Consider the following 15,267-nt stretch of genomic DNA (forward strand, 5'->3'; position numbering starts at 1 on the left):
CAAATAAATATAGTAGTAGAGAAATCATTTATACAAAAATAAGATGAAATCAGAATACAAATTAGGGATGTTTCCTCTGTCATATGAAATGTGTATTTGTATGTGTATTCCTAAAGGGACAATTCAGTGAGGCTAATTCTGTTACATAAATACGAAGGAAAATATGACATAAATGTATCGTTTTACATTCTTGGTAAATACCATAAGAATGATAATTATCTTAAGTGATAGCGTTGAAACAAAGGCATAATATGCACTCTGTACCAATACCAATGTCACGTACATTTACGTTAAATGAATTAAATGCATAACCACTGAGGATTTGATGAAATGATTTTATAGGCAAGACAATATACATTATAAGGTAAACACACTACTTTAAGATCGGTTTGAGTTGTTCTAGACAAAGTTGCTTCGGCATACAAAATGTCCGACCACAATGTCTGATGGCGGACAGCGAGCAAGTTTGAACATTTCACACACATTTCACCACCATGGAATTTTCTAGCATTTCACAGTAAAACCAATTAATCTAGTTTCCATTAGAGCTGGTTTGTTTCCGATTTATATGCACATTTTAATGTTCTCTTAGACTAAATTGTCCATTTAAAGCTGGTATATGAACGGGCGATTTCAGACCATTCTGATGTTAATCAAGGTATTTTGCTATAAAATTCACTCAGTTCCATTGATATTATAGAATATAAGATGCACTGTCAACCCCTTTATTTTCGTGAGATACACATTTTTGCTTAAAGTCGCAAGAGAGCTCGAACGCGAATGGAAAATTCAGTAAAAGCCGCCTCGTCGATTGCGAAAATAATCAGAAAGTCACTCCATCATTACTATAACGGATAAATTTACATTATAAAGTATTTGGATAAACTTGTAAGTATATTTGTAAGGACATCAATCCTCTTCTCCTCTTTCATGTTTACTTTTATCCTCAGTCAATAAGGTCTCATTCGGTTCTGCTTTAACCCCGTCAGTTATCTGTAACAGATAATATAAAAATAATTTACAATATTTTATGATCCACACCTCATTCCTGGAGAAAAGTACATTAAAACCAATATCAATCTAAATAATAAAAGAATAAATTAGTTATTCGCATATACATTTTACAATACGTAAACTGTTCAGATACAAACTATACTATTGTACACGTACATGTGTGTGCACTGAAAGGGATGACGTCAAGATAATGTGGTTTGTGTCGAAAGACAGCACGGAACCGAACGTTAGAGTTGAATGATATTTTAGCTTCAGTCCATACCAGGCATAACAGGCCAGCAAAACACGATATAAAAGACACGAATATTACTTTGCATCATTGCCTTTTATGACTCTTACCTCGTCTATCCCAGGATACTTCATTCCGCACCGGAACTTCCGGCGGACTATTTCAGGAAAACAACGACACAAATAATCACACACAGGAACAACCAATCCTGGATCAACAGCCTGTCGAGCTATCAAAAACAAAGTACGGGTACCGGGTTTAGCATATTGTACTTGCAGAACATTGGAGAATATATGTAGAATTTGTAGACCGACACAATATCAACCATAACCCTACGTTTTGCCACCTACTTTACTCTCAATTAAAACAAAGATTGAATCATACATATATATATTTACAACATACACATATACAGTATCATAGTATACTTAAACATAAAATGATCAAAACTGCAAAAAAAATACATTAATATCGCTTGCGCTTTCAGGGTTTGCCCATCTCACGTAGAAAATGAATAATTATACACATGATTTGATTAAGGTTTTTATCAAGTTCCATTTCTATCTTAAATGTTGCCTTCTAAGTAAAAAACTGAAATCAAAATGTTTTGAGCCTGGTCGATATTGCGATACCGTATTATGTAAACTAATTAATTTTCCGCTTATTACCATTACCTTGGAGACGACTTGTTATAGGTCCAATTATTAATACCAATAATATCCCGACCGGTAACAGCCATTTATAGGACAACGAATACAGAATGTCTAGGCCTTGTCTGTTAATACCAGGGAAAAGAAGAAAATAATGCATAAAAATACAATACTTAAACCAAGTATAAGCTACAACATCGGTATAACGACAACATACTGTACCTATAAAGACCATTATCTTGGTGCCTTGAATGGGCGATGTTAAAACAATTGTACATATGGAGAACAATTGCCGTGCATTCCATTTGCGGATTCGTAACAGTTGCACTAAAGTGATACGGCACCGCCAAATGGAACGCGTTTGGGTTTTTCCATGATGGCGGCACCCCTGTGTAAGATACGCTTCGAATATAAAAGCTAAGTATTTTCGGTGTTAACAATTAGATTGATATAAAAAGCATACCTAAATAGTTTCAGCACACATTGAAATAAACGATCCATGTAATTTTATCGGACATAAATACGCTTTGCATTGTTTTCAACAAAGAAAATATTTAGGTGACAAATGAAGAGTCTCGGGTCCGCCATCTTGGATACAATCCTTTGTTTTCTTTAAATTTGGAATTAATTACAAAAGAAAATTATGCTGCATATTGATTTTTATTGATTCTACTTACGGTTCTGAAATAAAGGTAGATGCTTGTGTTGTCGATATAATACTATTCCCAACGATATCTGAAACGTTTTGGCCATAAGAAGAGATTACAGAAGACTCGTTGAACAAGTTTTGACCAAAGTAAGATTTTAAACCTGACTCGTTGAACATCCGACAGTTTTCTGTTGAAGCCGGATCTAATTTTACATTTACTCGTGTTCCTGATGACGTTATCTTTCCCACTGCTATCCATCCGATAAATAGGAAGGACACAGTTCCGCCGATTATAGCCCCCTTTTAATCGAAATATAGATTTATGATTAAGTGACGAAGAAATATATGCAATAAAATGAAAAGAAATATGTGAAACTTGCTGGAAATAATATTACCCGACAAACAGTAAATATAAGTGCTAAACAGAATACTTACATATCCGTAGATGTTTGGATTATTTTCACGAATTTGAAATAACATCGAGAACGTAATCTCCAATCTAAGGTTTCAAAGCATTTAGAGAATCATTGACGCTATGGAATGGAAATAGTTGATTCTGATTTTGGTGAAGCTTTTGTAATATTACCGTCATATTGAAGAAAAACGTGATATTATAAGAAATCAATAATTATATACAATGAAGATATTACCATTATGTGGATTAGATTAGAATAAATATACTACTAATATACTTATATAGGTAAGTACAGTGTATTTTGAGTGGTGGCATTATCATCACATGTATGAAGTAATGCAAGTAACCTCCATAATTATACAAAAATACTACACATACAGATTATATTATATTTTCATTTTACATGACTATACATTTAACATGTAACGTTAAGTATATGTAGATTACATCAATTTTAAAGGGAGGTTATGGATGTATTCAAAATAAATAACACTTACCAAAGCGTTCGATGACGGCACTAACCAGCCCATTATCATTATTCCAGTTGACGAACCCTTCGTACATGCAGCGGTCACATCGAGTATCTTTTGATATAAAATTTATTAAATTATCATTTAGGAACATCTTGAATATATTATGTTATACAGATATAACAAAATAATCTGAGTGTACTACGCTGCCGCATTAATCAGTCAAACGCGACGTTTAAAAAGGCAACGTCATTTTTTCATTATGGCTTAACGTGAAAAATGATGTCGTCGTTTGTAACGCCGCCTCTGGTTGGCTAATACTATAGCGTAATGATTTCATAGATACAATTTTCTTTATTTGATTTGATTAAATACAAAAATCAACGTAATCAATGCGGTTTATGATAAGAGAACACTGAATACATGAAAATTAACTTTATACGTCCATAATATAAAACAGTTTTTTTTTATTCAAATTAATCTTTTATCAGCATATAAATAAAATGTCTTATCATAATATACCACATACGCTGTAAACGGACATGTTTTCTCGGATGTCATCGATGATATCACATAGACTAAATGTGACGCCATATTTATATTATATGTCAGGTCGCAGTGAAGAACAGCAGTTTATAGTGAGAGCGTTATGAACATTGGCTTGGATAGTTTATGATGCTATGAACATGTTAATATATATATATATATATATAAAACATTTCAATTTAATATATTTTGTTTTCCTTTTTGGTGTTTGACATTTTTAATATTCACCAGAAGTAAATGTATATGTTTCAACTTCTGGTATTTATATAAGCTTTCCCAAACTATTCTGTATTTTTCTTTGTATATAATATATGAATTTGATACTGTTTAAGCTAACTATGTTCACACAATGTTTGTCATGGCATAAATAATTTCCGTAAAATTGCCTTAGAAATTTGATGTACAATTGTGGAGCTGTGTTGTCTTATTTTCCATATACGACGTTAATTATGTATTCCTACTTTTCCTATTTCGCCCTCCTTTAATTTATATTTAGCAAATTTATCCATATTGTGGTATATAATTGTATGATACAATCGGTTTATAGTAAATAAATATCGACATACCTGTGATATAGGTCCTTTCATTCCTGATATTACAAAAGCAGCCAAGACACCAAGTCCCCCAAAAAGGAAAACTGAGGTAACAAAATATATGTATAATTTGATCGATAATCATTTAATTCGACTGGAATGTCTGGAAGAATTATATTTTGTGATAATGAAATCTAAACATATGTACAGAGTTTAATATCAGGATTCATTTAACATCTATGTGAAAATCCGCTGTGACTGAGTATTTAAATAAAGTGACAAAGAAGGTTTAGATTAAAGTTTAACATTGTGCGTTCAAGTTCTTCCAAATTAAAATAACAGTTTATGAGTTAATTTCAAAAATATATTGCGATATTTCGTTATTAGTTTTGTAATTATAAGTTTTCTTACAGAAATCATCCATGATGCAGAAAACAGCATATTCTTTATTTTAAAAAAAATACGAATTACAAATCAGCCAATTTTTACGGCGATCTTACTACACGATTTTTACAGTTGAGTATATCTGTAGATAAAACACTTTCGAAACGCTTTACTTTAGCGAATATGAATTTAAAACTTTATTACATTTGTAATATCGTTAAAAATATCCAAAACTTTTTACGACAAACTCACCGGAAAACCGGGCAATGCGTATTGAGGTTTTTTCTGACATTGGCTTAGCATACGGTTTGACAATATCCTCCAAAAACATGGCCGAACTTGCACTCAGTAGGGACGACATCGTACTAAGATTAAACAGAACGGGACATTTGTAAACACTACCTACAGTAAAAACATTTTAATTATTAAACGTTTGTGAAGAATCCGTGTGATTTAAATAGAACAATGAAATTCTTTCTGTCGAATACTTGATTTTTTTTTAGTTTTATTAATTTAACCTCCTATTAACAGCCAGGGTGATGTAAGGACGTGCCAGGTTTGTTGGTGTAGGAAAGCCGGAGTACCAGGTGAAAAACCACCGACCAGCGGTCAGTGCCAGGCAAATACCCCACACGGGATGCGAACTCGCGACCCCGAGGTGGAGGGCTTGTGGTAATATATCGAGACATTTAAATCACTTGGCAACCACTGAATGCGTATTATCAAAAACAATTAAAAATAAGTAAATATATAAAAATTAGATAAAAACATTTTTTATACACAAAAAAATACAAATGGAGCTGGTAGAGCTTATTATATATTATATATTGATGATGCAACAGGAATGTAAATATCTAACACCCATCATTGCAATTTATGCCAAATAAATGCAAACTAATATACGTAAAATAAAGAATTTGATTAAGATCAAATATTATTTTGTATTTGATTATTTTGGTTTCAGTCACATATTACACCTTAAGGTGACGTTTTACCTCAGTGAAGCACTAAAGAGTGCGGCCAGGAATAGTCCAGGGAGGCAAGGAGTATCGTGAAATATGTCTCTGATCCACCATGCCATCAACTGGTAATTACAAGAACGCGTTTGATAATTAGTTATGAAAATTGATTAACTATTTCCCAGAAACATATATACATAGAGATTAGAAACTCCTTCTTCGACTATGTTGACAGGCAGAGGGACCTCCAGTTTATAGGCATTTTCCTTTGGCTAACTACTTTTAAGTATATTCTTTTAATATTTTGATATTTTTTCATCAACACAAAGTTTAAAACATTAAATCATGGTTTGATGTGATCAGTTTTGCCAATTGATGTTATCTAATATGATTTTTGAAAGTATGAAAATGAGCAATTTTACCTGGTTTTTCGAAAATCGGGCATTCAAAACCGGAAGTGCATTTTGTTTTATTAATATATAAGTTAAAATATTATTTTTCTTATCAAAATCGTACTCAAACCATCTGAAAATTACTTAACTTTTATAACTTATCAAAGTTATTCTGCTGCATTTAACTATTTAAGAGTTTATCTAAAAGCCCCTGGGGACATACAGAGGTACATCTGCCTATCATAAAAATGGCGAAGTTGCCAATCTCTATGTATATATGTTTCTGCTATTTCCACAATCAATGAAAGTAATACTATTTTTATATATGCAATGATATGAATTAAATTTAATTGTGCAGCGGTGTTGCTTTGAAACTGTTAACTTGCGACCAATCTTTTGTCTACCGTTCTAAGATCAACACATTGACGTTTTGTAAGTAATATATATATCCTGTAATTTGAGGGAGTGGGAAAAGTATATTTATTTGGCAAATGTTTTAATGTGAAAATCTCTTCATTTGGTAATACTGTGTATGATACTACTCACGTCAATGACACGATCTCAATTGAGTGTACAGTTTTTGTTGAGCTGAGTTATTTGTACTGCGCATGCGCTTGCTTTCGGTCTTGATATGTCAAGAGTGTCCTATTTATACCCTGCTTTACCAACACTGATAATTTAGTGTCAACTTCCTTAGAAAAGATGGTCGATTCATCAGCAAACTATTTAAAATACATTTTTGCATTTTAACTTGCATTGTAAGCGTTTAGCATTGCACATACTCATTTATCTACATTATAAAAATGCAGACAGACAAGTGGAATACCAGTTTATCTATTCATATATTTTCTCAATGTTTCATTTTAGATAAATCATATAATTCTACTAAATAATAAATTTGTGCTGAAATCCGGAATTCATCCCCTTCAATATGTCACAGTTTCTACATTTCGTGCGGAATTTTCCAAACATACACATACCTGATTTGGGTTTCTAACTTGTTTGGCTAAAAGGGGGTCACATCCTATCGTATCATAGTATGCGAACATAATCCCACCTGACACAACAGCTAATGCTCCCATTACCAGGAACAGCACGGACGCAGTCAAGAACATTCTGAAATTAAATCAAATATAAATTTCTATTTCAGCCATACGTTGATATTAACACTAACATGCATGGTCATGCACATGTTCTTTCCTTGCTTTTTGTGTATAGTGTTTTCCTGAAAAGCAAGATAGGTACACTAAGTGCAAAATACCATTGCGCATCACAACCAAATATTACAGAAAAAAAAATGTTTATACTACGGTGGCTGATTTATGCCATTTCGTCTTTTCGTCTTTTCGCCCCGAAAAGACGAAAATTAACCAATTAAAATTTCGTCTTTTCGAATGTTTTCAAAATGACTTCCACACCGGATCGGAAGACGAAAAGACGAAAATTAAGTTTTGTTAATTTTCGTCTTTTCGGGGCGAAAAGACGAAATGGCACAAATCAGCCACCGTATTATACATACATACACATGTGCGACGATTTAGTTCTTATTAAGGGTTGAACTCAATGTAGACCTATCACGGGTTCTTTTCCATCTCCTGTGAACAAGGGATCACTTTGGGAGAGTTTAAGCATAAAGTGAAGGTAATCATATTTTCTGTCCAAGGTATCAAATTGTGTTAAAACCAATACTTCGGAAACTAACTTATCTTACAACAATAACATGTAATATGTATCATTACCTGCCTTGCCATCTTACAATTGATTTCTAATTTATAATTACACATAGAACTATTGAAAATATTTTTGCTGTGGCGGATCCATGGAATGTTTATTTGTTTGTTTTTGTTTTTAAGTGGGGGCATGGGGTAGGGCTTCATAAAACTCCTGTTTCTACTATTCTTTTCGTAATTTTCTAGTACACATTCCTGACAGCCCAAACCCCTAGATATATATCTAGATTAGCCACTGTTAATGTTGTAACAAGACCAAATCGTCAGTGTTTACGTATTACCCGATCGTGTACCATTTACATTACCGTTTAGCTACTGCCAGGGACTGTGAGGCCTTGATTCGTTGGAACGTAGCTTGGCTAAACTGTAGTCTGAAACCGGCGATGGCACTTCCGATAAAAAGACTCCAAAATGATTGACGTAGTGTCGGGTCAGGATCGAAACTGAAATTATAAAATATATTCCTGTAGTAAGCTATTAAACAAGTGTCATAAATACCTCAGGGGACCCACAAGAGCCCCTTATCTGAAATATTTAAGAAACCTATTGTTGCCCTCAGCAACCAGCTTTATCATATTGAATCACCTAGTCCCTTCTACTTTCACCTACAAATGTAGATTATTGGATATATGGAACATATAATACTTAATCTTATGTATTGGATCTTGTCTCTTCTGTATTTTTGACGTATAAATAACTGTTATATTCATAACATCGTTCATTTGTTTATCCCAAAGGCTTGAAAAATCCAGATAATACTTACTTTAGCAAATTAAACCTTCCGCTTTCTGTTATCTTGGACCAGGTGTTTGCGACTCCACCAACTTCTATTGTACCCTATAAATTCATATGTTAAAAATTTTCTTGCTAGTAATATACAATATTATTATATTGTCATGTTAGCAATTAAAAAAGAAAGAAAATTACATGTAATATCTTATCCAGATTTCAAGATTATAGCACTAAGATGCTATTTCCGTTTTGCATTTAACATTACTCTATGTACCTTGATAACAATTGCGAAAAATCCCCCAAACATAAGGATGGCCTGGAACACGTCTGTCCATATCACAGCTGTGAAACCTCCCTGTAAATGTCATAAAGGTATACAAACGATCTCGAATACACGCGCCATCGAGGATAACAGGTTGAATAGTCCAAGCGTGCGAACATGACTTTGCATATTAGATTAGTCGGTCCATGAATGAAGGAAATGTCTTTACGTCATCAATTTGTTTGCACAAGGAACTACTTAACGCTCTCAAACATAAATGACATACACATAAGCAATGTATTATGTATCAAGCTACGATAGAAAACAGTGGTGCTATGATCTTGTCCGCGACAAATTGTCAATTTCATGAGTAATCGAGTTATTCCCAATAGAAATGTTCTGACTTTTTCCATAACGGTGTAGACACATAATTATACATCAAATGCGTTACTCACAATAATTGTATATAGTAGAACTATTCCCATCAGTGCGATGATAGAGATCTCCATAGAGATTTCAGCAACTGTAACAAACATTGGACATTCATGTCGTCAATCCCAAATTACTGCATCGCTTCACGGTTAACCGATAATGAAATAAAAATAGAATTATACTCGTCATTGTTTGTATGTTGAATGAAGCTTTCAATAAACTGTAAAATGCTTTAATTACTCGGTGCCTAAATTTCGCCTTTTCCATACTGGAACTTTTTGAGATAGCCCTAAAATTGGCAAAACCGATTTTTGGTATATATAGGTTCCCAATATGGTTAAATTTTCCGCTGAAATTTTGAAATCATGCTTAAAAATAAATCCCGAATACAGTGAATTGAACCCGTGCAAAATAAAAACAAAATTATAGTGGCTACTATTGTTTTTATATATTATCTATATGAACAAATAAATTAGTGGCAAAAAGACTTTGTTGTGACGCCGCATTAGGATTATCGACATATAGTATTGCTTTGGAGAAAAAATATTTCCTGATATCTTGAAACATATTGTCTGACGTAGCTTCAGAGGTTTTCAAAATTGTTTGCAAGGTTTTGTAACAACCCCGCTCACTTAACAAGGAAACATCTATAGAATTGTATTGTTCCTAAGAATCATATTTGGATTATCATGCAGTTTGCGAAAAAAACAACCGACTTGTTCATTTTCAAATAATTCAGGTTAGTACTTTTACTCTTACTAGCAATTATTTGATATGAAATTGAATTAAAAAATCATTATAATATAATATGTAATTATTTTAGCAGAATTAAATATCAATCGCACCCATACTTACTAACTTCCAGTGTGATAGCCGGAACAAATACTACATTTCCGAGAAAATTCACCTAAAACACATTATTTTTTCACATTAAATTATCCGCTCAAAGTAAAATTGCTAAATGAATATGAGACACGTATGTTGGATATATTCTTACTACAAATTGTAATGATTTTTTTTTTTCATTATTTATAATGAAAATATACTCCGCAAAGTTTGCAACTCGGATAAGGCCAGCATTCGGGTCACAAATTCACTCAGCAATTTTACTTTGACAAGATGATTTTCATTGAAAAGTAACGCGTTTTGATAAAAAAAAAGAATAAAAGTCAGATTTATTGATCCGTTAGTCACTTTACAAAATGATTTCATGCCTAAATAACAGGATATGACATTTTAAAATAGTCTTTGAATAAATATTTCATGATATGAAGATATAACAAAAACTCAGAGCCTAATCTAAATAACCCGACAAGTAGTCAATGAACAGATTTATGGAAGTTAAACATGATACATGTATATAGGATGTTGAATGTGTGATCAGTTCAGTGGTGATTTTATGAAGCGAGAGTAAGAAGTTATTTATTTTTGCGGACCTTGGGATATTTCTATAACTATGAAAAGTGAGACATTGGAAACCTTTCGACCATTGAGAGTCTTATTATAATGACCAGAAAAATGTTGATTTCGGGGTGATAAAAAACACTTACCATACCCAACAGTGAGAGTACTGTAACAAACAATCGAATTCCACGGGAATTATACCGAAGTTCAAAGTACTGAAATGACAAATTGAAAAAATGTAAATATGTTACAAGTAATGTACATAAATAATAAAGGAAGCTATTCTTCTTGGACTTCTTATTGTTTCGCATCGCACAGCTCATGGCAGATTGTTGCATAGTCGGTAATTATTACCTATCCAGTAAATGTTTGATAGGGATTATTATTTTTAACGTCCTATTTTAACAGCCAGGGTCATGTAAGGACGTGCCAGGTTTAAATTTGTTGTTGGAGGAAAGCCTGAGTACCCGGAGAAAAACCACCGACCAGCGGTCAGTACCCGGCAGCTGCCCAACGAGGGATTCGAACTCTCGACCCAGAGGTGGAGGGCATGTGGTTATATGTCGAGACATCTTAACCACTAGGCCACCGCGGTCCCAGTAAAAAATTTTTAAAGAAAGGTAAAAAATGCTACATTTCAAATAATAAGGAATATTTTATTTTTGTACCTTAATTAAAAAAGCACATTTGTAGAAATAAGCACTTAAGGTAGAAATAGGCGAATTAGAAAAAGTAGAAGTATGTGAAGCAAATAGTACGTCATGTTTTCAATTAATGATTTGGTTTGAATTATGTGTGGGCGTATCAAGACTACGAACATGTGATGTCAACAAGCTTGTAATTCAATACTGTATCGTATAATGTGTACATTTCTACTTTCCATGACTTTACTCTTAATCTTCCGTACGTTGTCGTCACATTCGTGTTACGTACATGTATCTCTCATTAACATATTATATAAGATCATATCTAATCATTATTATCTTATAGCATATTGTTAATATGTACATATTTATGAATTTATCAATCGAAACTCAGACTCAAAAATGCCAACTAATACTTCCAATTTCTTTATGGAGATCTATTGGACGTGGATAAGTTAGCTTTCGAACAAACGACCAATATTTTTTAAGTTTATAGAACAGTCTTGTATGTTCATAAAACTGTCCCTTGGACTGAGGAGAGTTGGCCTGTTCCCAGTGTAAATCTTATATTTTCTCATGTTATTGTTGCTGTTCTGTTGTTTATATTGCCGTTCAGTCACTATATAATTGTCAAAGAGCAATAAAGAACTGAAATTGAAATTGTAAATAATTAGAATGTCTTTTGTCTCTAATCAAGTTTTATAGAACCATAAACTGATTCGACAGGGCAATATCTTATCATAGCTGGCAACACACTATAGTGTAGATCATTTTCATTTGATTTTAATATACTATTTAGTGTGAAGGATTCAATAATGGAGCTGGAATGGACAATATATTATATCTCAGCAATATTAAAGGTGGGTACACAGCCAACAGCATTATAGTCAAAAGTTATCAGCAATATTAAAGGTGGGTACACAGCCAACAGCATAAAGTCAAAAGTTATGACTTTGTTAAATACTCATGTTATTAATAGAGAAAGATCTGTTATTTTTTATATACATTTTATAGAAAATACAATGTATTGGTTGTGATTCACGTTTAACCCTAAATTGATGTTTCAATACTTGTAAAAAAAACTGCGCATGCTTTACCTGAAATATGCTGGTGATATTCAGTCTCCACTGTGATGGTAGGATGAGATAATATGTCAATAAATGAGCGACAAAAAGCCCTAAAAGGGACATATACCACTGCATTCCATACATATACACTTCCGCCGGAACTCCCAACATTATGATGCCAGACTCATAGGTAACCAGAAGCGACAACGCCACCGGAAGTGTGGACATTCGTCCATCGCCAAGGATGAACTGTCGCGTCGTTTTTTGCTTTCTACCCCGACAAGAATAGAAGAGTCCAATTCCAAGAGAAAAAGCCAAAGTCACAAGGAATATAATGTAGTCCTCCCACTTCAAGAACGCCATTCTGTACATGAAATGTAAATAAATGATATACAGCTATGTGCATATATATATATAAAATACAAACTATATATACATATGAATTATTTCGAAGTTTATAAAATACAAACTATACATACGAATTATTTCGATGTTTATAAAATACAAATTATATATACGAATTATTTCGAAGTTTATAAAATACATACTATACATATGAAGTATTACGAAGTTTATAAAATACAAATTATATATACGAATTATTTCGAAGTTTATAAAATACAAACTATACATACGAATTATTTCGAAGTTTATAAAATACAAACTATACATTAGAAGTATTTCGAAGTTTACAAAATACAAACTATACTTACGCATTATTTCGAAGTTTATAAAATACAAACTATACATACCTTTGCGATGGAGTCGGGTCTACTAGAGAACAGTTAAGCCCCTGCTTAATACATCAAATGATACTGAAATCATTAGCAATGCAAAATACGAAAATGACTCCTAAATGAATATGGATGTATTCCCTTCTCTATCATATAACATCATTGATTGTTACATCATATATGTTTACACATAATTCTTAAGCGATATAGCACCTTTGATTGGATGATTTAATGTTCTTACCACTGATAGATTTGTTGAATTTGTGATGACATCGATATGGTTTGCTTGGTAAAATCAAACATTGCAGGTGGCTATTGGCGTCTTAAGACGAAGTGCCAACATTTGTCGGTAGCCGAGTGGTTAAGATGTCTCGACATATAACCACAAGCCCTCCATCTCTGTATCGCGAGTTCGAATCCCACGTGGGGAAGTCGCCAGGTACTGACCGCTAATCGATGGTTTCTCTCCGGATACTCCGGACGTCCTCCACGAACAAATCTTACATGACCCTGGCTGTTAATTGGACGTTAAACTAATAAACCCACATTATCCTTGAAAGACAAAATTAAATGTGATAGTGATGATATCGATGATTCGACGTATGCTGACGACTGATCGCAGGTTTTCATCCACCATCTAAAATGTATTGTGCCCGTAAGAAATGATTCAGTTATAGTACTAGGGTTTATGTTGCGCTTCCATAATTGATTTTTAAAATAATTCTTAATTCCTAATTTTATGACAATCAAATTTATTTATGCCATTAAGCCAGTTAATGCCTGATAGGTTAGGTCACAGCCCTTGGTATATTAAATGTGAACAAAAGTATGCTGAAGTTTTTGCGCTTCGGTGGAGGATTGTAAAGCATTATTTTCCAGTATGCCAAGTTAACTTCTGATCATTCACATGTCGATCTGAGCGACCGTCTGCCAAGTTAACATCCGGTCATTCACATGTCAAACTGAGCTACCGTCTAAGAAGGTACAGTGTGCAGAAAATTTGAGTTTCAGCAACGCGCAGACGCAAAGTGCGCTGGCCAGAAAGTGTTTCTATGTGTTAACTCTAGATTCTTTCTGCATCGCGATCAAACTCAAACTATATTGGGAGCTAGCTTATTATTTTTTGTACCAGTTATTTATTAATTTAATTTGTCTGCATAGCCTGCGGGGTTAGTGGAAAGGATTTCGTCAGATAGTCAACCCCATGAGACAACCGACAATAGGCGATTTCGAAATATTAAATCGTATATTCTGCGGGCAATACGCAAGGAATCGTTAAAATTTGTCAACTGGTAACAGAAACAAAAAATGGTATATCAAATTCAGCTACTAAATGTTAATGACGCCATGAAAAATCCCCCATCGCGCTGTTTGGAGACAAAGCATACGTTTTCTGAAACACTGACACATGTGTAGATTACACATAGTCGCTAACTTTCTTCAGAAAATGCACACGATTTCCCCAATGCATCGGACTATATGGTAAACATTATATTTCTAACACTTTTTGAAACCAACAATGTTTTCATATAGGTCCTACTAGTAGTGGAAATGTAGATGACAACACGTTATAAAAACGTATCAAAGTTAAGAGATCATCAGAATGTCATTATGGTGTAAGTGATATTTAATTTTATTTTAATCGCAGTTTTGGAATGACTCCATATGTAGAAATAGTTGAAGATAACATACATGGAATATATCTTCATTTCGATATTTTTTGCATTCTCATCGTAAAATATATGTCGATGCATAAAGTGTTGGTATAGGTATCGAACACATGACTAAAATTGAGACTATGGCTGAAAATTAATAGAAAATCGTGGAAAAAAATATACATGATGAGACATGCTGGACAATTTTGTAGACTTGTAAAACAGTAGAGTAAATGTGATATTTACACGTATAACACTAGATAGAAAAAAAATGTGTGGGTCCTTCAGCTCAGACTCCAACCATTGAAGCCATTTCGAAAATCAGGCGCATTTTGTGCTTAAAAATACTGAAATTCTTAATTAGAA

General features: G+C 33.2%; 1 protein-coding gene across 1 annotated transcript; it reads right to left on the reverse strand.

Moving 5' to 3' along the window:
• Nucleotides 1-909: 909 nt before the first annotated feature.
• LOC138307109 (sodium-dependent multivitamin transporter-like) lies at nt 910-12,875 on the reverse strand. Its single transcript, XM_069247740.1, has 16 exons — nt 12,543-12,875; nt 10,948-11,016; nt 10,253-10,304; nt 9,421-9,488; nt 8,978-9,058; nt 8,735-8,808; nt 8,277-8,414; nt 7,222-7,357; nt 5,886-5,974; nt 5,143-5,255; nt 4,540-4,610; nt 3,455-3,541; nt 2,571-2,842; nt 1,918-2,018; nt 1,354-1,472; nt 910-993 (listed from the first exon to the last, which is right to left on the reverse strand). The coding sequence occupies exons 1-16, from the start codon at nt 12,873-12,875 to the stop codon at nt 910-912; spliced, it is 1,887 nt and encodes a 628-aa protein (XP_069103841.1).
• Nucleotides 12,876-15,267: the final 2,392 nt, after the last annotated feature.

This window comes from Argopecten irradians, chromosome 14 (assembly GCF_041381155.1).
Source record: "Argopecten irradians isolate NY chromosome 14, Ai_NY, whole genome shotgun sequence".
Lineage (NCBI taxonomy): Eukaryota > Metazoa > Mollusca > Bivalvia > Pectinida > Pectinidae > Argopecten > Argopecten irradians.

Excerpts from the sequence above, each read along its gene's own strand:
- LOC138307109 (XM_069247740.1), bottom strand. The coding sequence starts at position 12,875 with ATGGCGTTCTTGAAGTGGGAGGACTACATTATATTCCTTGTGACTTTG. Across the intron at positions 11,017-12,542 it reads ATATCACCAGCATATTTCAG|TACTTTGAACTTCGGTATAA; the intron begins GTAAAGCATGCG and ends TTGTCATTTCAG. Across the intron at positions 1,473-1,917 it reads TATAACAAGTCGTCTCCAAG|CTCGACAGGCTGTTGATCCA; the intron begins GTAATGGTAATA and ends TGTTTTTGATAG.